This window comes from Triturus cristatus, chromosome 5_2 (genome assembly GCF_964204655.1).
Source record: "Triturus cristatus chromosome 5_2, aTriCri1.1, whole genome shotgun sequence".
Classification (NCBI taxonomy): domain Eukaryota; kingdom Metazoa; phylum Chordata; class Amphibia; order Caudata; family Salamandridae; genus Triturus; species Triturus cristatus.
In genome coordinates, this window is record NC_140588.1 from 907,093,587 (window position 1) to 907,119,336 (window position 25,750).

The 25,750-nt window shown below is 45.5% G+C and overlaps 1 protein-coding gene across 1 annotated transcript in view; it reads right to left on the reverse strand.

Moving 5' to 3' along the window:
- NKAP (NFKB activating protein) overlaps positions 1-25,750 on the reverse strand; it is a 155,080-nt gene that overhangs the window by 56,470 nt on the left and 72,860 nt on the right. The window contains exon 4 of the mRNA XM_085608081.1: positions 7,610-7,720. Within this exon, the coding sequence (XP_085464207.1) occupies positions 7,610-7,720 (111 nt within the window). The remainder of the gene's footprint in view (positions 1-7,609; positions 7,721-25,750) is intronic.

Genomic DNA, 25,750 nt, shown 5'->3' on the forward strand with positions numbered 1-25,750 from the left:
AACAAAGGGCAGGAAGCCTTTGAGGATCACCGCCCTTGAATGCTGTTCCTGCTTGGGGGTAAGTGTGAAGCACCTCCACCCAGACCAGGCTTTGTTTATGACCCACGAGAGGGCAAGTCTCCCACTTGAGGGGGTCAGAAACATGTCTGGAAGTGGCAGGCTGGTGCAGACCAGTCAGCTACACACTAGTGGTTTGGCAGGTTTTCAGGGAGCCCCTCTGAGTTGCTCTCTCAGTGCATGTATTAATTAATTCAACACTAGCACCAGTATGGGCTCATTAATCTGAGATGTTTGGTACCAAACATATTGGTATTTGGTGAAGCCATCATGGAGCTGTGGAACTCGTAATGACAAGCTCCCAGCCCATATACTCGGTATGGCTTCCCTCTGCACTTATAAGGTTTAAGAATGGACTTAGACACTATAGGGGCATATCTGCTCATGCGGTTATGCCCTCAGACGTATAGTGCACTCTACCTCAGGGCTGCAAGTACTGCTGTAGGGATGATTTACCTATGTCTCTGGCAGTGCTGGTAGACCTGGCACTCAGGGATGTGTGCCAGGCCGACTCTTCACTTTTAGTTGCACCAAAATATGCAGGCTGCAGTAGTAGTGTGCATGTGTTTGGTGAGGGGTCTCTTAGGGTGACATAATGCATGCTACAGCCCTCAGAGATCCTCTCTGGTCACAATGCCCTTGGTTATCAGGATTAAGGGACCCCTGAAAACTCTAAGAGTTCCTAGGACAGGGCAACAAATGAATAATAAGTAACTTTCCTAGGCAGCTCGGGACTCATTGAAAATTAAGTCTGATACATACCCAACTGATAATCACATAAGATCAGTGTACCACATAAATCAGTAAAAAATTATTTTCATTTTATTCCCGAAAAAGGTTAAAAATGTGACATAATTACACATGATGAGAAAAATACATAACAAAACATACATAAATAATATTGACTAACAAATACATTTGACAATAGTGTTTCACAAAACAATGACAAGTCATTAATAAAAATGACCATAGTTGCAAGAATGTAATAACATTTTATAACTTCTTGAATGAAATCTTCTACGCGCGTTTCGGGGACAGAAAGAGTCTTCTTCAGGAAGAGCAACACTCGAATCTGTACAAAGACAACATATATATGAACAAATAAAATTATAAAACAAATACCGGTACACTGAAATTTATGTGAGGATAAGGGCTGTACAAGAATAAACATACAGGACGTGTTCCAACAAAAAATAGAAAATAACGTGTTGCAGAACAAAGCATCCAAAAGTGCTCCAAAAGAAAAGTTATTCAGGAAAGAGAATAAAGAGAAAAAAAAGAGTCTTGATAGAATAAAGAGAGAGAGAGACAATTATAAATGTCCCAAAATAGGTGCCATGCTGATTGAAACATCAGTGATAAAAGAATCATAGAAAGATTCTATGGAATGATATACAATCTTAGCCAGACTACGATAGGGTAATACCTCTAAGGGTCCAAATGCTCAAATGTAGATGCACTTTACTGACAGAAATGACCAGCAAAAAGGCATAAATCAATGGCATCTAATGTTTATCACATAGATTATCAAGCGGACACTAGGGACTAATTACCTGCATGCCCAAGACTTTCTAATGAGCAGACGATCTATTATCAAGAAAAATCGGTGTTCATGAAAATTCGCAATTACAACAAAGTCCACCAAATGATAGGTTCAAGAAGTCGTACTTGCAGTAACAAATGGGACGTAATATGCTGTATATGACAGTCGTACTTTTGAAAACGTGATAATCTAGAAAACAAGAACAACAAAATTGTAACAAAAGCCTCAAAGCTAGATAAGATTGAATCTAGCTATGGAGAACTATAAACGAAATATAGTGATACCTTTCAGAGTGATATCCGCTAGATAAAGCATAGGTTTAATTCTTATATTCCGATAACATCAGGGTTTGGTTCTGGTTTATATGTTTGATATTTGCAGAAATTCTGTATCAAATAAAAATAGATTACGGTACTAAGCCAATGATGTAAAATATCAACAGTAGCGAAAATGCAACCATAAAATATAGGCCAATGCTCAGCTATATTAAAAGTCAATGTCATATATGAGAAGGAAATGACAAAAGGCTATAGTGCGTCTTGAAATCCTACATTTGTGACCGATAAGCTAAAACGTACAATAATGTAGAGGAAAGCGAGATACCAAAACGTAGTACGTGAGTGCAAACAAGATAACGAATATAGCCTCCCAAATAAAGGAGCTTGGATACATTGGCCCAAACAAGATACTAAAACGCAATACGTAAGTGCAAACAAGATAATGAACATAACACCCACAAATAAAATCGCGTGGATACATTGGCCCACATTCAATGATAGAATAGAAAAACCAATTTGCTTCGTCTCGAATGGACCAGTCTATTAAATACAGGGAAGGCATTATACGTTCTGTCCTCGGCATAGATGAGGAGCCAAAGCAATACTTACAATATCGCGGTAGCAAAACGGATTAGCGTCACGTCCCAAGGCGAGTCTGGAAGACGCCAAGTGTGCGTTGCAATAAACAACAACAAACGTCATCACGTATTCGTCTGGTATCTGCAGTATGTGCTAGATCACAGAGTTAGTAAAGCGGGCTAGAGTGTACCCGCTGAAAAGACAAGACTAATAAGGCGAAACAAAAGCATGACTAAAATGATAAAGGTCTGAAGCGTTCCTACTTACTAAGAGAAGCTCCATGTTTAAATAATAAAACCAAGTGTTGAGTCCTGAGACTCGTTATTTAATCAATTTTTGTGTGAGGAAAGACTAAAAATCCAAAACGCTTCGCGTTTTTTGCGAATGTTGTCAATATTGATCTTTCCTGTGTCATCAAGATTTTCAATGATGTAACAACGAATATCAGATGGTTTACGATGATGCTCCTTAAAGTCATCAATGGAGCATTTGGTTTCGAGGTATGTACAGAAGAGCGATGTTCTGTAAACCTAGTACAGAAAGGTCGACAGGTTTCTCCTACATATCCCATGTTACACGGGCATATGAGGAGATAGATTACATTTTACGTTTTACAGTATGACATTTGTTTGGGTTTGATGGTTACAATGCCCTTGGTACCACTGGTACCTTTTACAAGGGTTTTGTATGTGGGCCAGAGGTGTGCCAATTGTGGAAACAATGGTACGGTTTAGAGAAAAGAACACGGGTACTGGGGCCTGGTTAGCAGGGACCCAGTACACAGTCAAAGTTGCATCAGATACCAGGCAAAAAGTGTGTGTGGGGGGGGGGGAGAAGAGGGGGAGAGGGAGGGGTACTGCAACAAAACCCAATTTTCCTACACATACTATTAAAATTATATATGCGATTGCAAGTTTTTTTTTTAATTTAAAAACTGTATTGCAAGTGTAAGCGTGCGACGTTTATGCATTTAGTTTTTCTTCTGTTTTTTTGTGGTATATGCTTGCAAAACAAACATCCATCAGGCCACACTGTTTGGCTTTGCTAACGCTTGCTTTTATAAGTGAACAATGTGACAGTATAGACAGGGGCGGCTGGTGACATTTGAAAGTGGTAGGGCGTAAAAGTTCGGGATGGGTGCTCGTTGGCGAGAAAGCGCAGCGAGCGAGCCTGAACGGCATAAGGGGGGTGCTCCCCGAGAAAATTTTGAAAAAAGAGTCGCCAAATGGTGCAATTTCAAGCATATTTGGGAGAGCAAGCATGTTAATAAAGCACTTCTTAAAGTGTAGTTATGACATCAATAAAGAGATTTCATATAATAATGACGTCTGAGACTTTGGAGGGGGTTATGGCCATCCGAGATTCGATGTACAAGGCATAGAAATGTTGTGCATAGTTAACTAGGATCTCGTTCTTACGGTTTGTCCCATAAAACACACAATCACCTCTCAATCATTGCTGTGTCTTAAACTTCCACCCGAAGTGGCATCATTTATACCAGTGCCCAGAAATCCAGGGCACCGCAGAAGAGCCCCGGGTTTGCCGAAGTTAAAATGCAGACTGATAACAAACCCCAAACCTCACCCAACACCGGTGGCTCCTCGCCCCATTGTTCCATATCCCCTCCTAACCCTGGTCTCCTTGCCAGCCATACCTTCACTTGGAGGAGCACGGCTCTATAAAAACATTTCTTTATAGTTTTGCCCACTACTCTCACTCCTCTTACATGCGGAGTCCTGGGCAAGGGATGCCCGCTGCTGCCGGGACTGGCAGGTCCATGGTGTCCTCTCTGCTACGCGGCCCCCCCAGCATCCCGCTCCCAATGCACCTCCATATTGCGAGGCGGGAGATCCATCAGGACCCTCGGGGGGCTAGCCGTGATAGGCGTGGGCAGCGGTGGTCAGAAACTGGTTCAGCGTTGGGGTGGCAGTGAGCGAGCCCCCCAGAAAGAACTGAGGGGAATCCAGGGTAGGACTTGACTTCAGGGTAGGCCATGCCTAGGTAGGGCAGGTAGTAAGATTAGGCAGGCATGCTGTTGGCTACATCATAACCACCTAGCTGGTACGTCATGGGATCGGGGAGGGAGGGGCTGGTGAGTCTGTTGATTTCTGGCCTTTTCCTCGTTGGGGCTGTTAATCGGCCCACTGTCTGCAGCCACCTCGCCCAACTCCTCTGGTCCCTGGCTTGGCTTCAGCTCTGGGGGGATGCCCAGGCCCAAAGGCGAGAGGGGCTGGTGGCCCAGGCCACCTGTACGGCCATCCCTGGGGAGGTGGGGGGTCTGGCCAGTGCACAAGATGCCTGCTCCTGTCCCTGTGGCCCCAGCACATTTCCCCCACTGCCCGGAAAGGGAGCTCTGGATCGTGTTGTGATCGACTTCGACTACATACATATATTTACAAGCTGTCGCATTCTGAACAGGCTGTCAGCAGCGAATGCTCAGTAGAACTGAGCGGAGACTTCAGAACTGTGCTGGGATTCTGCATAAATTGCAAAACGAAAGCAGGTCGCGCGGGGTGGGGAGCCGAGGGAGAGGAGAATAAAATTAAAACAAAAACTTACCTGACCCGACCGCCTCTGCTCCTGGTCTGCGTTGGCGCCTCTGCCGCCCCCTTCAAACCGGAACACCACGTCAGCACACTGGAGTGGCAACCCCTCAGCCAATCCTGGCGCTGCTGCAGTGCCAGGATTGGCTGAGGGCACAGCTTACGCTACGCCTGCCGCCTGCCCATTAGGAGACCGAGGGGCTCCTAATGGGCATGCGCAAGGCAGTGAAAACACAAGTACGCATGACTGGGCACGGGCTAAATATTACTCTCCATGCCCACTCATGCGCACTTGTGCTGCCTTTCCCTGGCTTGTCTGACAATGCATGTCAGTCAACATGACGCCGGACCGCCCACGGTCCGACGTCATGCATGGTCAGTTCTCCCCACCCTCGGCGTCTCTGAACTTAAGTAAACTAAGTTCAGAGACACCGAGGAGGGAGCTGCGGGTGCGGGGGGGGGGGGCAACGCCCCAACGGACGCACCGCGCCCGAGTATAGAGGTATGAATCCTCTAGGGCAGTAGATTTATTCATACACCCAATGAGATCTGATTCCAAGTCCAAGGCATTGGTGATGTGTGGCTCTTAAGATGAAAACACACATTTACTAATCGGGCTCAAACAGTCATGATCTAACTTTACAAATAGAAATTCATGTGTTCATTGCCTTCTTCTCCATGATAAAATAATTGCTTTTATATTTTTCCAGGTAAAATCTTCCAAAACATAAATAAATTCATTTGCACTCATGGCTAAAGAAAGACGCTTCTTACTGGTTTCAAAAAGACATAGTCCAACTTTTAACTAATGGATAGATCATAAACAATAATTGTGAACATCCAACAGAAGAAATCCACAGAACAACCGTAGTCAACTGAAACCTTACAAGAAGGTGACTAATATTTACAAATGTATTACCCCAAACTTGGCAAAACAAAAGATCTTACCAATGCCATGAAACTCTTGAAATGCATTCAACATAGCTTTACAAATATCGGTTTGTAACACTAGAGTTGCACTGAGATTACTAAACACCAAAGGCAGATATAGGAGTGTAATGCCCTGTTTTAGATATCACATTTTCTCACAAAATTATCTGACGCTTTTTGTTTAACTTTGCAAAGCAAATTAAGAGTTATTATTTCAGTCAGGTTTCAGACAAGAACAAAGAACACACATAACTTTAGTGTGTGTTGCAGCCAAAATGGCATGCTCTTGCCAGTTAACAGGAAAAAAAATCAAATACCACATTACACAGACCAGCCAAACTATATTTGTTCACCCACTCGGGTTAGTAGGAGGACTAATGAAAAAGCATTGCAAAGGGTTTGCTTCAGCCTTTCCACAAATCTCAGTATTCCTTGTAATCAAAGACGACTACTAAATTCTGAATGCATTCACAAAATATACCCAGGACAATCTCAGAATCTCACCGGATCATATTTAGAGAGACAGGTCTGTCTTAAGCAAGGACATGTTTGGGCTTTATACAAGCTAAAACAAACATTGCTGGCATCATTTACCAATTAAGCAACAGTTTCCAGGCACAGCTAAAATATTCAGATACTTGATACCGGAGGCTTGAATGAGAATTTGTTAATTTAAGTGCACTAAAGTATATAATTGAGGCAGGCCACACAATGCCAATTTTCCGACATGCTGCTCAAGGTTTCCTTATTTCTGGTGGCATACCAACATCATCACTATGGAGTCCTAAAGGCAAGGACTACTTCACTGACAATTTGTCCCAGGCATGTGGAACTCTATAATTTAATGAGATAAGATTTTTGCTGAGCTTCATCGCATCTTTGTGACTGCTGTCCTACGTTAACTTGTACAAGTTACTTAACAGAAACAGGAAATGCTAATGCTGAAACCTAATTATTATTATTATTTTTTTTAAATCACAGGTTAGAATAAAAATGAAGAAAAGTTGTTGGCCGAGAGACATAATTTACACTACTTGTGGAATTACGGTGTGTTAAAAAAAGCATTCTTAGATAAAGCATAATTTTAGTAGATTAACACTAATTGACTTGCAGACTGACATTTTGCACAAAGATATATAAATACCAAACCTTCATGCTACTTACCAGGGCGACTGGAATTATGTGGCAGGAGAGTGCTAAATTATGTGGCAGGGTTGAGCAAATTATGTTGCAAGGAAAGCCAAATTGTGTGGCAAATGTGGCATATTTTGTAATCTTATTACTTCATGATTTCGAAATTTTTAGACTTGCTAACACTGTCTGTGCATTTTTTACACCTCATTAGTACCAGTTTAACATCCAAATCTAGCAATAAGCAACAGAAATGTGGCCAGTTGAGTTTTGCAGAGGGCCTTCCAACGCGCGGCGACACTAGTTTTTTTTGTTAAAATCAGCAGCTTATGCAGCAGATGATGGATTATGTGGCAAATGCGGCAAAGGTATATTTGTGCAGCAACTATCATTTTTGCATAATCTCTAAATTGCAGTCACCCAGCTACTTAAACACACAAATAAGTTTTGTATTTGTATAAGTGAGACTATATTGTTGCAAATCCTGCTCACTGAAACAATGGCAAAATAGTAAAATATGCATGATTTCAAATTTGAAGTTTTCATACCGCTAGAGTCATTTTCAGATTCACTGTCACTATTTTCAGAATTCCTTTTACGCTTCTTTTTTGAGCCTTTTCTCTTTTTTTTCTTTTTCTTCTTTTTCTTCTTTCGCTCTTCTAGAGAGGCATTAAAAATTAGCATGTTACCAACAAACAAATCTGGCATTATCTAGTATTATTTACTTTATTTTGTCCGATGGCCATAAAAATAATACAATTAAAATAATAACATTTTTACAAAAGAAGCACAACACAATGCCAGCTAAAAAAGAATATAGAAATACCATGCATAAAATATACTTCGAAGTATCCACTCTTGGCCTAAGGACGCAAACATATGTACACACACACACTTGACCATAGACAAAAGCCTAGTACAGTCATGCCTAAAAGTACAGTTTATACAAGTCACACTGAAATGAATGAGTTTGTAAGAGCATCAACACAGAATAATAAACTTTAACAAGCAGGTACTGTAATAAAGTGCATTAGTGGACACGTACATACTATATTTAACATCTAAAACATACAGATTTATCCATTATAAAAACCAAGGTAGTATAGATACAAAAATACAGCTGAGGTTTCAGGGTTCTAACATGTCTCACAGGATAGCCTAGCTAAATAAAGTGCATGTGCTCCGCCTGACGCTAGCATTAAACAATACAAGTTCTAAGGGCAGTAATACCATGATACACAATGAGGGGGATGGGGGGGATTTACAATAGGCAGAGGAAACATAATAAGGAAAGGGGAGGCAATTTTCAAACGCATTTGCTATGTGCTCTCCAGGTATTTATCAATAGAAAAGACAATAGCAGGAGATGCGTCCACTCTGAATAATCATATTGTTACCCTATATTGGACAACACATAAAAGGTGGCACAAAGGAGCAATCCAACACCTGTGCTGCTTATAGTACTTTCGACAAAACAGAAAAAAACGTGATTATCGGTTTCTTCAGCAGTTCTGCAAACAGGACATATCTTACTACCTCCTTGATTACCTTTCCATTTGACAGTGAAGGTACCAAGTGGTAGTGTACCTAAGCTGAACCTTATATAAAGGGCTTTTGTGAATAGGGAAATTGATACAATTCATATAATTTTCGAAGTATGAGGTAGTCTTGAATACTATGGAACAATCGGTCATTTGACCCATGCACATCTGTTAGGGGAATTTGCCCTCCTAAAGCTCCCAATAGATGGCATTCAGTTTCTTATTTGTGGAAGATGGAGTAATTACAGGAGACAACCAATAGTCCTGCAGATTCATAGAGTATAAGGAATGTTTTACATAGTCAAAGCAGGGTAACAAAACTCCTCTACAGTATTTATTGACCAAAACTGTAGCCAATGCAAGATGGGTTTCAAATGCACTAGGTGTGCAATGGAATGTAAACCTAAATCATGTTTAAAAATCAGTGGCGTACTTTGGGGCAATTTAAGGGCTGTTCGTAGAAATTTATTTTCAGCCACGTCCAGGGCTTTTAAATTAACATATCCCGAGAGTTCTGCTCCATATGTTGCAGAAGCTTCTGCTTTAGCCCTCCAAACCTAAAGAATAGGGGAAACTGGATGAAACATTGTATTGTAATTGCATTTATATAGCGCTTACTACCCCGGAGGAGGCATCAAAGCTCTTTTTCGTTTAGTAGCACGCTTCTCCGGAACCCAAAAGGATTAGTGGTGAATTAGTAAGGTGAAATGTGGAAATAATTTGAGGGGTGGATATGTTAGTCTGTTATTTGGATTGAGAAGGATAGGGGAGGGACAGAAGAGTGAAAGGTGTGCATTTATTTAGGGCTTGCTACCCCTAATGAGGTGTTGAAGTGCTTTTGGGTGAATAGCACTCTACTCCGGAACCAAAAAAGGATTAATGGTGAATTAGTCTAAGGAACTATGAAATTAAATTGAGCGTGTAGACATGTTAGTCTGTTATTTGGATTAAAAAGGATAGTGGAGGGATGGAAAAGGGAATGGTTTGCATCATACAGCACTTGTTACCACTGATGAGGTGTTGAAGTACTTTTTGGCAAGTAGCACGCTACTTCGGATGATGGTGAATTAGTGAAGAGAAATATGGTCATATGGGGGAGAGGTGAGGGGGGGGTGTAGTCACCTCAGGGGTAAGTAGCTCATTGACTACTACCTACACTCCCCTAAATTCTTTATTTAGGGGTCCCTATGACCCCGGGGATTCAGATTTGTCTACCTTGAAACAGAGGGAAGAAAAAGAAGAGCTGAAGACGTGAGAACAAAGGTCCTGTACCAAAACTAGCGCCAAATTCTGCCTGGCTGCTTGCACCGCAGCAATCACTAAGACAGACTCATCTAGAAGCTGAACAACCCCCCTAAACACTTGGAGGACTGTCCAGTGCTTCACAATCCATGCAACATCTCCTTCAAGGTAGAGGAGACACTCCCCTGCATCTACAGGCACCGGCCACAGTTATCCAGTACTCCGTTATGCTGGCCACTGTCTACCGAGCGGGCATCTCGCCAAGATGAGGTAATCGTGGTTCTAGAAGGTCAGTCCAGTTTCTCCAGTGAGTTTCGAGACACTAAACCCTCCAGGAGCCTCAAAGCACCAATACCCTGGGTACTGGAGCATTTGCAGCAACCAAGGCTTGTTGAGTATCTAGCCCGGACACCATCGATGCCAAAGCCGACCTGCAGACGAGGGACTCCAGGCGCAATGAGGTCTACACTGAGAGTGGCCTTTCTGTTCTCTTACCCTCTCCAGGTCACCCAAGTAAATTGAGAGCCTCCAACACAAGCAACCCACCAGACAAAACACCTCTGCATCCGAGCCCCACAGCCTGAGTTCACGTAAACTGACTGTGCCCCCTTTCCCCAGAGACCCTCAAGAGAGCTGTGCTGCCTGCACCCCCCACCACACCGTGTTCTGCCGAACTTGTACCCAAGTCCCCACTTGCAGCCTTTCTTCCACATCTTTCCTGCCTTAGACTTTATGCGTAGTGCTCAAAGCTATCAACGCAAGCACCTTCGAGGAAACGCTTGCAAGTATGTTATGTTATGTTATGTTACAAAGCATTTATATAGCGCTCGGCTACTCCGATAGAGTGTCCCGGCGCTTTGCGCATAGAGCTCAGCGAGAGTAACATAACTACATAGAAACGGAACAAATATAAAAAGAACAAATAGAAAACCTAAAGATTAAAAAGCCAGGTCTTAAGGCTCTTCCTAAACAAAAACAAATTGGACGTACTGCGTAGAACCAGAGGCAGCGAGTTCCAGAGCTGGGGGGCTTTCAGGCTAAAAGAACGCCCACCAATACGAGCTTTCTTAACACGTGGCACCAAAGCCAGGTATAATGCTTCTGAACGTAAAGCGCGGTCGGGGCGATAAAAAGTCAACCTCCGCTGCAAGTACTTAGCCCCTGTGCCAAACAGAGCTTTGTGCATAAGAGTCAAAGTCTTAAACATAATCCGTTTCCGGACAGGCAACCAGTGCAATGCTTGCAGTAGCCCAGAAACCCCCGCTGGCCTACGGAGGCCAAAAATAGCACGCGCCGCCGCATTCTGCGCCACCTGCAAGCGCTGGACCAAGTAGTCCGGAAGCCCCAAAAAAAGGGCGTTGGCATAATCCAGTCTCGAGCCTATTAGAGCCTGGACAATGATCCGCCTATGCTCCTCAGAGAGCAATGGTAAAAATTTGCGGAGCATCTTCAAAATGCCAAAACAGGTGCCAACCAGACCAAGGATATGTGATTTTAGCGTAAGCTTGTTGTCCAGCTTAACTCCCAGGTTTTTGGCGACCAGAGAGGACTGAGCCGGAGGACACATGTCCATAGGCCACCAGACCTGCCATTCAGGGTCAGCGGTGCATCCAAAAAAAAGGACCTCTGACTTACTGGAGTTGGCCTTGAGACAGTTCTGCTGGAACCAGTCAAAGACCATCCCCAGACAGCCCCGAATGCCCACACCGTCAAATGCCTGATCTTTCTTGCACGTGAAGAGCAGTTGAGTGTCATCTGCATAAGATACAATCTGGGCCCCAAAAGCCTCCGCTAGTGCCGCCAGAGGGGCCATAAAGATATTAAAGAGAGTCGGGCTCAGCACAGATCCCTGTGGAACTCCGACTCCCAATGGCGGCATTTCTGCGGTGCTTTGGGAAACCCAGACTGTTTGGCGGCGGCCCTCGAGGAAAGATGTAAACCATTTAAGCACCGTCCCCCTAAGCCCGATGTCATACAGCCTGGCGAGAAGCGCCTCATGGGGGACGGTATCAAAGGCCGCCGACAGGTCTAGCATGACAAGCATGGCCTTGCTGCCTGCATCCAACGTCTCCCGAATAACCTCCGAGACTTCCAGCAGTGCCGTCTCGGTACTTAAACTGGGACGGAAACCAGATTGAGATGGATGCAGGAGATGGTTGGTTTCTAAGAAACCAGATAGAATACCATGGACATGCTTCTCCGTGATTTTTGCTAGGGCCGGGAGAAGGGAAATTGGCCTATAATTGGCCAACACCTCGGCGTCTAATCCAGGCTTCTTCAGGAGGGGGATCACCATCGCCCTCTTCCAGGCGCATGGGACCCTGCCCTCCCTCAAGGAGGCGTTAAGGAGAGGGTTAACCAATGGATTCACAACTGATGCCATCCTGACCAGAAATTTGGCCCAGCAGGGATCCAGTGGCGAACCAGATTTCAAATTGGTCAGCAGCGACAGGGAAGCTTCCTTGGAGATAGCAGAAAACTCCTCCAGCACAACATCTGGCATGGACGATAGAACAGGACCCACCCCAGTACTGCACCCCCCCCTCGCCATTCCTCTCCGGAAAGGAGGCCTGGATGTCCTTAATCTTCTCTGTGAAAAAGCTAGCAAGATCACAAGCCCATGTATCGGATGACACTAAGAGGGGCACGGTGGATCTCAGGGTCATGAACTCCCTTACCACAGTGAAGATCTCCTTACAGGAGTTCATAGACGCCTCTATCCGTCTGGCCAGATATTCCTTCTTCGCTAACAAGATGGTGATAAACTTTCACTACCGCCCTGTAGGCTAGTTTAGCCTCCCCATCATAATGGGAGCGCCATGTCCTTTCCGCGACCTTACACTGGCAGCGAGACAGGCGAAGCGCCTCTGTAAACCAAGGCGCAGATAATCGTTTGGTCATGGCCCGAGGGGCAACTGCCGTGTATGTTTCTCCCATAGGATAACATTATCGCGTCCGAGGCTCATGCCTCAAATACCACTATTTGAGCATTTTTCTATTTTACTGTAAAAATCATATCCCTGAAAGTGCATACCTGATTCCAACCTTGCCTAAAATTATATAAATTCTTTTTTTTTTTTTAACATAAAAAAAAAATGAAAAAAAAAAAATTTAATCGGTGTCATTTTTCTTAATTGGTCTCCGATTTCTTTTTGAGTGTGTGTCTCATTTATTGACTCTGTGTGTACAACAAATGCTGAACACTCTCTCTGATAAGCCTAAGCTGCTAGACCAAACTACCACAAATAGAGCCTAAAGCAAGCCCCTGTAAACCAATAAGGGCCATCTGGATTTTTTGAATGGTGTACCCCTACACTGGTATACAACAAAAGCCAGCTTCCTTACAGAGCTCAAAAAGATGTTTGCCGTTGAACAGGAGGCCTAACAAGATCTGCTGAACTTCAAGTTTGTAACCGGATATCTTTAACCAGGCATATCTCCTGAGAAGCAGGCTTGAACTGATGTCTCCAGCTGCTGTATCAGCTGCATCAAGTGCACAACATACAGTCGTGTTCAATATTAGTTTGCCCTCTGAGGCAATCTGGTATGCCCTGCTTTATACTCCTCTGGGAGATGCTGGAGAAAGTCTTCCATCTCATCCCAGTGGGCCCTATTGTAGTGTGACAAGAGACCAATGGAGTTTGAGATCCTCCAATGGTTGGCTGATTGGGCTGCCACTCTTTTTCCGCAGCGTTTATCCTTTTGCTCTCTCTATCTGGTGGGGGCACCTCACCAGATGTTTGAGAGTTTACCCATTTACAGGCTGTGACCACCACTAGGAAGTCAGGAATAAGCTGGCCCTTGGTATATATGTAGGGTCGCCTGGAAAAGGCGTATACTTTTTATCAACCCAGGGGGTAAGAACCCTAGATATAAAGGAGTCATTGAAAATGTCCAGAGTATGTCTGAGCAAGCCCTTGAGCACTGAAAAGTATTGGGTTGCGCACTAAGTGGACCAGAGGGCCTCAAACAGGAAGTCGTCTTCTAGCGACTGGAGTGTGAAGTGGCACTTTGTGGAAAGTGGCTGCCCTACTTATAAGGTCATGATAAGTAATGGAGTCGTCAGGAGGGGGAAGGTTTTGATGAGTAAAGAACTGGATCTGTGTTTTCATGTGGATCTGCATTATATGATTACCAATCATCTTGAGGTTGTATAGAAAATTGATCCCCATCAACATGTTGTGCGACTCCATATGAGATCCAGAGCGGTCTGGAAAGATGTTGCCTTCATCTGCAACAGATTGGTGTGCTTTACCGCAAATTCGGGATCCTCCAAACCGAAGCGGTGCAGCGGCTCATCGACATTTACACTCTTCTAGCACTCTGATCTCAGTGTCTTTTTAGATCGACATGACGTTGTATAGATATTAAAGTGTCTTAGATAACTAGATATTTTATGGTATTTTTCTCTGGCATCAGAACAGATGAGAGTAGGGCAGTCATTAACCTACCTTGATGTTTAGGTCTGGCTTGACAGTATGGTCTTTCTTGCAAATTTTAAGATGGCTGTCACCCTATGATTAAGTATTAAAGTACTTTTGGTAACCTGGGGACCCTACATATTGGCACTACAGAGGCAAATGCCAAGATAATCAAAATCTATCACTTTCCTCAACTCTCCCCTTCCAACATTGACCTTTTGAAGCCTCTATGAGGGTGGACGCCCATAAATGTTATCTTAAGCCCATTAAATGCCAATCTGTGATCTAGGCAGAATATATTAAACTTACTCAAAAGGGTCTCTAGGCCCTTGGGAGGTTTTGATACTAAAAGTATCATCCGCAAATTGTAGGGTGGGTATTTTGGTTATCCCTAGGTATCAGGGAATCGTTATCACAGCTCAAGAGGTAATCGATGCAGCCATTTATTTACAGGAACATGAGGGCAAGGATGAATCCTTGCCAGACTCCTTTTTCAATCTTGAGGGGGTTGGTATTTTCCCCATTAGTACCCCAACTTACTTGTTTAAAAGTATCAGGGTGGAGCCTAGCAAGCACTTTGAGTTGTGGGCAGGGAAGCCCTAGGTCACCTAGTATGCACCAAACTGATCCCTAGGGACCATGTTGAATGCCGGCTTGAGGTCAACATAAGCGACATAGAAGCTACCACTTTTTAGGTCTACTTCTTTCCACCTTATTAACTGGCATATAAAAACTTGACTGACTGCTAATTTTAAGACGAAATCCGGCCTGAAACAGAATTAAAATGTTATTTTTATTGGCTCAGGTGCTGAGTTGATCTATTAGAAACGTACTAATGCTTTTTGCCTAGAATCAATAAGACTAATTGGGTGGTAGTTGGCTGGGTCGGACTTTGGTCCTTTTCTTATGTATAGGAATAAGCTCCGGCCATTTCCAAGAAGCCGGGATCTCACCTCCTGATAAGATGTTATTAAAAACATCACGTGTGAGGTAAGGTGCCAAATTACTGGTTCAAACTTGAAGAGATCCGTCGGTATTCGATCTGGCCCAGCCGCCTTTCCTGCCTTCTGAAATCTAATGGCTGTAGTGACTTCTGCAACTGAGAATGCCCATCCATCTTTATCAATATCTGGTTCAAAAGGAGTCTTGCAGCATACGGGGTGCAGCATGAGCCCAGTAAAAATCAGGGTTCGCAACAGACAGAGGGGGAACTACTAGATAAGGATTTAAAATGGTTCACAAAATCTGGAAAAGAATGTGCGATTCTGGCTTCGTCCTATTTGTCTTGGTGCCATGTGCTATTATATGCCAGACAGCTGCCTGGTTCCTTGAGCGCGCTGCAGACAGAACACTCCAAATTACTGTATCCAAAGTTGATTTAGCTTGTTTTAATGCTAGTTTGTAGTCTACTCTAGCTGACTTTACAAAATGCGGAACCCTCTTTTAAGAGCACTAAAGAGATTGGTCTTGGCTGACCTACAAGTCCTATCGTACCATGTAGGGTCTGCCTTTAGGGGGAGGGTCTTCTGTGGGGGAGGTTTAGTAAAGAAACTAATTTTCAGTTTCTCGAACGATTTGAGATGCGCATCCATAATGAAGTCGGGTTGCTACCTTAAAGATAGTTATGTAGGACAAAATGGGAACCAATCTTAATATAGTAAGGCATACTTGGACTCATTGTCCGTGATTTTATCCTACTTAATTCTCCTGCAATTAATAATGACCGTAAGGACACCTCGAGGCAGTTGAGGAGTCCTACTCCCCCTTTGCCATTTTTATAGAGGGAGGGGCGCAGAGGGAAGTGGACACTCATATCTAGACAGGACTTCCATATCAATGAGATTTCCCCAGAATTGGACTTCTAGTAAAAAGTCATCAATACGGCTGTGATTGATATTTCTTTTATAGGTAGGGTGCAACTCCACATCAGATTTAGTTACAAGCCCTTGAACGGCAGCTTATACAAAGATCCAGCATTTGCAAGGCAACCCGTGGGAGCGAGGTTAATATTGGGCTTGAAATTTGAGAGATACCCAGGATTTGTCTTCCTCTCCTGCTACTTCGTTATAGAGTGTGGATGGTTCAAAGCATACGTTCAAATTCCCTGCCACAATCACAACTGCTACTTTTCGTAAAAAGGTGGAAACGTAATCAGTCAAAAGATGGAGGACATGGGAATCAGCTGATTTAGAAACACAAACACTTCTACAGTAAACATTAAAAAGATAGCTTTCTGATTTGTTAGAGGTGGTGATCTCGATGCCAAGCAGATCTGAACAAATGATATTTAATTGGCTTGCATGGCACCCAAAAGAAATCTTAACCCACGTTAGCGACCTACCTGATTTGGACTTACATGCTGCCAAGTTTCTTAAAACATGATAATATCAGCTGTTTTTATGAATTCCCCCCAGTCCTCTTGAAAAAGCTTACTACCCAGCCCTGAAATATTCCCAAAAATCATTGACAGGTTATTGGTATGTGTGGGGAGGATTTCTGCGGGGACCCTGTGTGCTGGTCTCGACCGACAGCTACACCCCTGTAGGGAGCTGGCTGTGTATATACTATACCAAAGTAAGGTATAGTGTGCAGAGTCCAGTGGATCCCCAAAGACAGACAGAAGTAAAAGTAGAGAATACCTTACTCTGTGTTGGGCCCGGATGTTTGCAGTTTGTTTTTCCTCTTGGAAAGTCTTTAGAAGTCACAAGGTCGGTGACTCCTCCTTTGGATGATATTGCGTATGGGCTTCGGCTCTATCCTCAAATTGTTTTTCACCAGCAGGTAAAAATGGAGCGTAGTAATAACAGTGAAGAAACCCATGTGTGCATCTAAATAAGATAAACTGGAACAGATACAGGTAGCCGGGGAGGCGGGTGGGCGTGTGTAGATCTGCAGCTCTGCATGCCAAGAAAAGATGCATACTGGTAAGTAGCATATTCCGTTCGAGGCATATGAGCTGCAGATTACACACTTTTGCATAGACTATATAGCAGTTCCCAACCTTAGCGGCGACCACCGGTATCTGTTGCAGTGCTTTGAAATAATGTTTTGAGTACAGCCTGGCCCACACTAGCTTGTTGCTTAGTTTGCACATCTACACAATAGTGTTTAGTGAAAGTGTGCGGTGTTGACCATTTAGCTCCTTTGCAGATATCATCTAATGGGATGTTCCCTAAAAATGCAAGGAAGCCCCTATCTTTCGTGTAGAATGGGCTTTAGGGGAAACGGATAGCGTTCGTTTTGCTTTGTGGTAGCAAATCTGAATGCATTTTACAATCCACCTAGCTATCCCTGATTTTGAGATGGGGTTGCCCTTGTGTGGTGGAGATAAAGAGACAAACTGTTGTTTGGTCTTGCGGAAAGATTGTGTTCTCTCGATGTAGTAGAGTAAGGCTTGTTTGATATCTAGTGTGTGCAGAGCCCTTTCTGCAACAGTCTGTGGTTGCGAGAAAAATACTGGTAGTTCTACAGATTGGTTTAGGTGAAAAGAGGAAATGACTTTAGGTAGGAATTTTGGGTTGGTACGGATAACAACCTTGTTATGGTGCATTTGAAGAAAAGGTTCTTGTATGGTAAGTGCTTGTAACTCACTGACCCTTCTAAGGGAAGTGATGGCTACAAGGAAAGCTGTTTTCCATGTTAGGAATTGTAGTTCGCATTTGTGTAAAAGGTTCGAAGGGAGGCCCCATTAGCCTTGTGAGAACAATATTTAAGTTCCAAACAGGTGAGGGTGGTACTCTGGGGGGAATTATTCTTTTTAGGCCTTCCATGAAGGCTTTAATGGCAGGTACTCTAAAGAGTGAAAGATGTTGCCTGTTTTGTAAGTAAGCTGCAATTGCTGCAAGGTGTAGTCGAATGGACGTATAGGCTAGATTACACCTTTGTAGGTGGAGTAAGTAGCCTATGATGTGTTTAATGGACACGTCCAGGGGATTGATGGTGCTATGGCAATAAACAACAAATCGTTTCCACTTGGCAGCGTAGCACACTCTAGTGGTAGGTCGTCTAGCTTCTCTGATGACGTTCATACAGTCAGGGGGAAGATTTAGGTACCCAAATTCTAGCATTTCAGGAGCCAGATCGCAAGGTTGAGCTGAGCTGGGTCTGGGTGTCTGATCTCTCCATGGTTCTGGGTTAGGAGGCATGGTGAGAGGTGTAGTTTTTGGTGTGGACTACAGAGTTCCAGCAGCATGGTGTACCACAGTTGTCTGGCCCACGTTGGAGCTACTAGGATTAGTGTGAGGGAGTGTTGTTGTAGTTTGCGCACCACTAATGGAATGAGTGGGAGAGGTGGAAAAGCGTACGCAAATTTGCCTGACCAGTTCATCCATATCGCATTTCCTTTGGACAATAGGTGTGGGTATCTGGCGGCGAAGCTTGGGCATTTTGTGTTTTCGTGGGTGGCAAAGAGGTCTATCTGTGGATGCCCCCCACATTTGAAAGAACGGAAGAAGAACCTGTGGGTGAAGTTCCCACTCGTGGATTTGTTGTGTCTGTCTGCTGAGCAGATCTGCCACGGTGTTTTGGACTCCTGGGACATGTTGAGCTAGGAGAAAGATTTTGTGGGGAATTGCCCATCTCCATATGCTCTGTGCTAATTGAGAGCTGTGGAGAGTGTGTGCCGCCTTGTTTTTTTATATAATACATGGCCGTCATGTTGTCTGTGCAAATGAACACTGCCTTGCCTGAAATCTGTATTTGAAAAGATTTTAGGGCTAAAAAGATTGCTAGTAACTCCAGATGGTTGATATGGAGTAACTTTTGTTGAGGCGTCCATGTGCCCTGCACGGTGAGATGTAATAGGTGAGCTCCCCAGCCGGAGAGCGATGCGTCCGTTGTTAGTAATATCGGGGGAACCGGGTCCAGAACGGTCGACCTTTGGAAAGGTTTGTGGTGTTCCACCACTGCAGAGAGCGATGGGTGCGACCATTCACCAACACCAGATCTGTCAGTTGACCTTGGGCCTGGTTCCACTGGTGCGCTAAGCACTCTTGGAGGGGACGCATCTGGAGTCTTGCGTGGGGCACTTTGAAAATGCAAGAGGCCATCATCCCTATTAGTTGCATGAACACTCGTGCTGGAAGGGAGTGTTGAGGTATGAATTTTTGTCGCAAAGCCTGAAAGCCTACCCCAATCCGGCCAGGATTGCAAGCAATCGCTTTTGAGGTGTCTATGGTGGCACCGAGGTATTGTTTTATGTGGAATGGTTGTAGCTGGGACTTTTGGTGGTTCCCCGTGAAACCTAGTTGGTGAAGTAGTTGGATTGTGGTGGAGGTGTGTTGTACACACTGATTGTATGAAGTGGCTTTTATCAGCCAATCGTCTAGGTATGGGAAGACGTGAATGTGCTGTCTTCAAGTGTGCCGCCACCACTGCCAGGCACTTGGTGAATACCCGTGGTGCTGTTGTGACTCCGAACGGGAGCACTTTGAATTGGTAGTGTTTTCCATCCACTACAAATCTGAGGTACTTTCTGTGAGCATGGTGCACTGGAATGTGGAAGTATGCGACTTTCAAGTCCAGAGTGGTGAGGAAGTCGTTTTGGGAGAGGAGCGGAAGTACCTGCTGAAGCGTTACCATATGAAAATGGTCTGACTGTATGTATGTGTTTAGGGGTCGGAGAACGTGTTCTATTGCCTGTTTTTGAAGGAGGGAGATTACCTCCTGCTTTAGTAATTTTGAATGTTCTTGTGACATTGGGCGTTGCCTGGGTAGAATGTTTGGGGGGGGTAGATGTTAGTTCTAGGCAGTAGCCTGACCAAATTATTTGGGTCACCCATTTGTCTGAGGTGATGGTCTCCTAGACATGAAGGAAATTTTGGAGTCTGGCCCCGACCAGAGTGGAATGGTCTGGGGGGAGCGGGGGGGGGGGGGGGGTGAGTCATTGGGTAGGAGGTGTGGCAGAACAGGCGTTGTTTGTTTTGCCTCTGCGGCGAAAGGAGCGTCTGGGCAGGTGAGACTGTAAGGCCCCCATGGATTTTGCGGTATCCGTGTCTTTTTTCATTTTTTCTAAGGCCTCATCCACCTTTGGTCCAAATAGATGTTCCTGGTCAAAGGGATGGTTAAGGATGGAGGCTTGTACTTCTGGTTTAAAACCAGATAACCTTAACCAAGCATGACGACGGAGAAGGACACTGGTGTTGATGGCCCTGGAGGCCGTGTCTGCTGCATCTAGGGCACAACATATGGAGGTATTCGTGATTGTTTTACCCTCTTGAATTAACTCGTTGGCCCTAGCTTTATATTTTTCAGGGAGAAGGTGCATTATGCTTTCTAATTAGTCATAATGAGCCCTGTCATATCTGGCCAGCAGTGCCTGAGTGTTTGCTATACGCCATATGTTGGCCGCCTGGGATGCTGTGCGTTTGCCTGATGCATCTAGTAGTTTTGATTTCTTGTCAGGTGGTGGTGCATCACCTGACGCTTGTGAATTTGCCCTTTTACGTGCCGTAAATACTACTAAAGAATCTAGTGGCGCTGGTCCTCTGATGTAGGAGGGATCTGAGAGAGCAGGTTTGTATTTTTTTTTCAATATGTGGGTTAATGACCCTGGCTCTAACTGGGTCCTTAAAAACTTCTGCCGCATGCTTTACCACCCCTTTGAGCATGGGCAGTATGGAGGTGGACCTATGTGAAGTATCAAATGTGTCTAGGAGGAAATCTTCCTCCACGGTCCGGTATGCAAGTCCACCCCATGATAATGTGCCGCCCTTTGCAGAAGATGGTTGAACCCTAATGAATCTTCTGGTGGAGATGGTCTAGAAGGGTGAAAATCGTCTTGTGGGACGTTGGGGATATCTGGCATATTGTAATCGTCCCATGGATCTGGGGATCCTGTAGGGGTGGCACATCCCCTATATCATGATATGGGTCCCCCTGATCATCATCGTCTGGAGACGGGGATCGGAGAACGATGAGGTGGGGGTGGAAAGGGTGGAGGGGGTGGAGGTGGGGGAAGGAGGAGGTGGTGGAGGGGGAGGGGAAGGTAGTCTGAACGGAGAGGTAGCAGAGTCCTTCCTCTTTGGAGGTGGAGGCGGAGCAGGCTTCTCCAAATGTCTCTTTTTGGTAGAGAGTGTCAAATGTCCAGTTTTTGGATCCTTGGTGAGAGTTTTTTGCAAGGGATCCGGTGTAAATAGCTCTGGTGAGGTCATTTGGTCCGTCGGCGCCGAAGGCGTCGGGGCCGATGTCTTTTTAGGTTTTTCTGTGCCGGTTTGTTGCTTGGGACCCTCCGGTCTCTTGGTCGGCGCCGAGATGGGCTTCGGTTTGGAAGTGTCGGTGGCCTTGTGTGGTTTGGTCGGTACCGAAGATGGCGTCGGTACCGAAGAGCTGGGTTTAGACCCCGAGGGCTTCGGTGCGGAGTTCGGTGTCTAGGTGGAGGCAGGTTTCTTTTTCGGTGCTGAAGTGTGTTTCTCGGCACCGCTGGTAGGCTGGCTCGAGCCCGAGCCGCCGGAAGGCTTACTTGGCTTCTTCACCGGGCCCAAAGGTGGGGTGTGTGAAGCAGTGTCTCTGGTCTTGCTTAGGCCCGGAGGGGAAGGCGTGACCGAAGCCTTTTTGGGTGTCGGCGTGGCTGTGTGGGGGGGCGGGGGTAGATTGGTACTCACGACCCTCTGCGCCGGAGTGATGTCTTCCACATCTGACCGTCGGCCTCGGAAGCGCTGACGAGGTCCTCTTCGGTGCGATGATGTTCCGGATAGTCGATGTCGTCTCCGAAGATGTCGACTGGAATGGACGTGGAGGAGTTTGCCATGTTCCTTCTGGCTCTTCGGTACAGAATAGTCTTTTTGGATCGGAAAGACTTACAGGCCGGACAGTCTCGAGCCAGAGGTTGCATACCTCATGAAATCGGTGTGGGGAAATTTGGACCCACATCGAGGGCACTTTTCAAAAAGAGTTCTTTCCATGAGCCGGGACCGGAGCTTGGGTAGGCCCGAATGCCGCCGTCGTCGACTGGAACCGAAGGTTTGTGCCGATGAGAAGGCGCGTTGATTGAAGAGATCGCGATCGAAACAATACAGCGAATTGGGGTGAGGATTGCGCGTCGATCGTCGAACTGGAAGCTGTTCGGAACCGGAGCGCGAAGATTACATCCGAGCCCGATGCCGGAAAAAAACAATCTGAGGATGGAGCCGAAGACCATGCACAATACCATCCAAAGGAGGAGTCACCGACCTCATGACTTCCAAAGACTTTCCAAGAGGAAAAACAAACTGCAAACATCCGGGCACCAGATGGCGATCTATGCAAAAGTGTGTAATCTGCAGCTCATATGCCTCGAACATACAGTTATTGGTTTTCAGATAAGTACTTGGTTTTGGGAGTTGGGTTTCTGGGGTTATAACAAGGGTTCCCCCAGGGTCAAGGATTCACTCTCAAAGCACCCTCAGGGCGGCCAGGTGCAGAGTGCTGAGGCCCAATGTTATCCAAAGAGGGAAAGGAGGCTTCCTGTTGGTGGCTGGTCACGAGCAGGCCACAAGGCTGAGGGAGCAAGGCGCTTGGAGTGAAGTACAGTACCAAGGGGGGTTCGAGTTAGCACCCAAGGTGCACCCACAGCGCACTAGGGCGGCCGGGTGCAGGGTGCTGTTTTGGCGTTGGGTGCCCTATTGCTTTCAATGGGGTTCTCCGGTTGCAACAAGCACTGCAGGCTCGGGACAAAGATCTTCTGGAGGCGACCACCAGTTGGAGAGGTAAGTTGGGATGTCGTGGGACGCCAGGACACCATCTGTTGGGCCACCCAAGGCCGTGGGGTGGAGGGGTGTCTTTTGGTGTCTGGCTTTTCTTCCCAGCTCCAGTCGCGGTCGTGGGGATTCTCCCGAAAGGGGTTACAGGCGTCGTCGGAAGACTTGAGGTAGATCGTGAATCACCAGATTCCAGGTCAGATCGCTGGGGAGACCTCCTCCTGGTGTTGGGCCACTGCAGCCCTTAAGAGGCCTTCCCTGGTCACAGTGCCCTTGGTACCTTTTACAAGGGACTTACATTTGGCCAGAGAGTTGCCAATTGGGTTTTGCAACAGTACTGGAACCCAGGGTACAGTCAGTGAAAGTGCATCAACATTAGGCAAAAAGTGGGGGTCAACCATGCAAAAAGGGGCACTTTCCTACAGTATGTGGAAGAAAGTGTCCATGCGATATACAGTTGCTAGGTAGTCCCCTCTATCTGGCAATGGTATAACATCTTGCAGTGTTGTCATTTGAAATGTGCATGTCTTTAATGTACCCGTTTACAAAGTGCATCTCTAGAATAGGCAGCATGGTCATGTCTTGTTTTTTGGCACTAGAAAGTAAACTGCATACACACCAGAGACCCTCTCCTCTAGTGGCACCTTCTCAATAGCATCCTGTCAACATCTCTTGAACCTCTATTTGCAGGATTTACAATTGGTCTTGTTTGTACTACTGATGTTTTGGTGACCTTGTAGGTGACTTTTGTATTTAGATAATACAGTGAGTGTGGCAGACAAAAGTTACAATCTACTTGTCCGTGGAAATGGCTTCCTAGTTTTTTTTGTTATAGATGTGTTTATTTAAATTTTTGTTTGCGAAACACAAGAATACACACATCAGGGCACAAATAATAACGAAAGATGTCTACCACAGTACTATATCTTGAAGTCTTACAGTGATGAGCATCAAACAGTTTCATTGAACATAAAACAGCTAGTTCCTTGCAGTGATGGATCGCCCAAAGAGAAAGGTTTTGTAGGGTGTGGTTGCATGACACATGCCCATAGTAGAATAGAAGAAAGGAACAATTAAACCATACAAGTCAGAGGTATACATCACATGATTAGTAAACCATAAGGATGCCTGGAGGCCATGCAGGGGGCTATTATTAGGAGAGAGGGAAAAAGGGAAGTGATTACAGTGTAGCAGGCCAGTGATCCATCACCACTGTGCCTGCTTGACTGCACCAAAGGGAGTTGTTGGAGTGCTGTAAATCTGGGTGGCGTGAAACAGGGGTGTTCAAGGCGGGTAAACTAGTCAATTAATGTTTGCCAGATACAGGTAAATCTAGAATCTGTGTGTGCTATCTTATAGGACAGGAGCTCCAAGGCCATAACATGCCAGAGGCACATGAAATATTGTGCAATGGGAGGGGCAGAGGCTTTCTTCCAGTGTAGTGCTAGGAGTTATTTGGCATCGCCTAGCATGTGGTTTATGAGGCACAAATCGGCATGAGTAATCGCTTCCAGATCCATGGGGCGGATGCCCAAAACTGCTGTGTTATGATATTGGGGGGAGAGGGAAACCCGCTGTGTCTTTGATATGGCCCAGGATTTCCTCCTAGTAAATCGTGATGTGAGAGCATGACTACCATAGGTGGTGGAAGGTCCCAGGGGCTGTGCCTCATCTCCAACATAGATCAGAGGTAGCTGGGCATATAGTGTGGAGGCGGGTTGGCGTATAGTACCATTGTGTCATCAGTTTGTATGCGGTCTCGTGTTATGGAATGTTTCTACAGATGTCAGAGATGTTTTGCCAGTGTGACTCATTGCTTTTGAGAGATGTCCTCAGTAGTGGCACCTTGTCATTTTGATTGATAAGTGTGAGGCTGCGCTGGCATAGAGTTTTGGAGTACCCAATAGGTGCATGATATCAGGCCTCTAGTGCCATCATATGCCATGACCAGTGCCTCAAAGGCGGGCGGTGGGGGGGGGGGGGGGGGGGGGGTATGGGAAGGAAGAGGACTGTATTGTCGCACTGCCCCATGGGCGTTTGAGGGGTGATGTGCCCAGTGGCACAACTAACAATATTGCAGCAGTACGGTCTTGGTGATGTGAAATTCTGTTTTGTTCTGTTCAAACGTCATGATAGTTGCACCCTCAAGTCGCGGCATTCTCCTGCCTCCCATCTGAGAAAGGAAGATGCCTCAAGGACCAGCGCAAAGTCTGGGTTACAAGCAAGTGGAGTCTTTGGAGAGGGGAATTTGGTGAGCCCACTTTTAAGCGTAATCCTATCCCACATCTCCAGGACTGTTTTAGAAGGGGTGGCTATATAGGCGCTTCGCGGCCTAGCATGTTTGGGGAGCAAAGCTAGGTCTCAAAGGGGGCGACAGGCCATCACCCGTTCCATATGGAACCAGTGATTTTCACTCTCCCTGGCTACCCACTGAGAAATGTAGCAACGGTGAGCTGCCCAACAGTATTCAAGAAGAGTACAGCAAGGGGAGCATTAACACAGTGTTATAAAGTCTGGATCATCGGGGAGGGGTCTATATGAGGTAAACAATCTTTTGGAGAATAGTCATTTCGGTGGCATGAAGTCGTCCCAACCATCACATGTAGTGGTTTCCACCGGCAGAATTCTTCCAGGATGGATTTGCAGTAACTCAGCCAGTAAGCCTACCTCCAGGTTGTCAAGGAGGGGAGGGTCAGGTTAAGATCCAAATTGCGTATGGTTTTGGGGGCCCATTGAAAGGTGTTAGGGATTGTAGAATCGGGAGGTCCGGCCTAGGTATTGTAATGTTCAAGGCATTTGACTTAGTCATG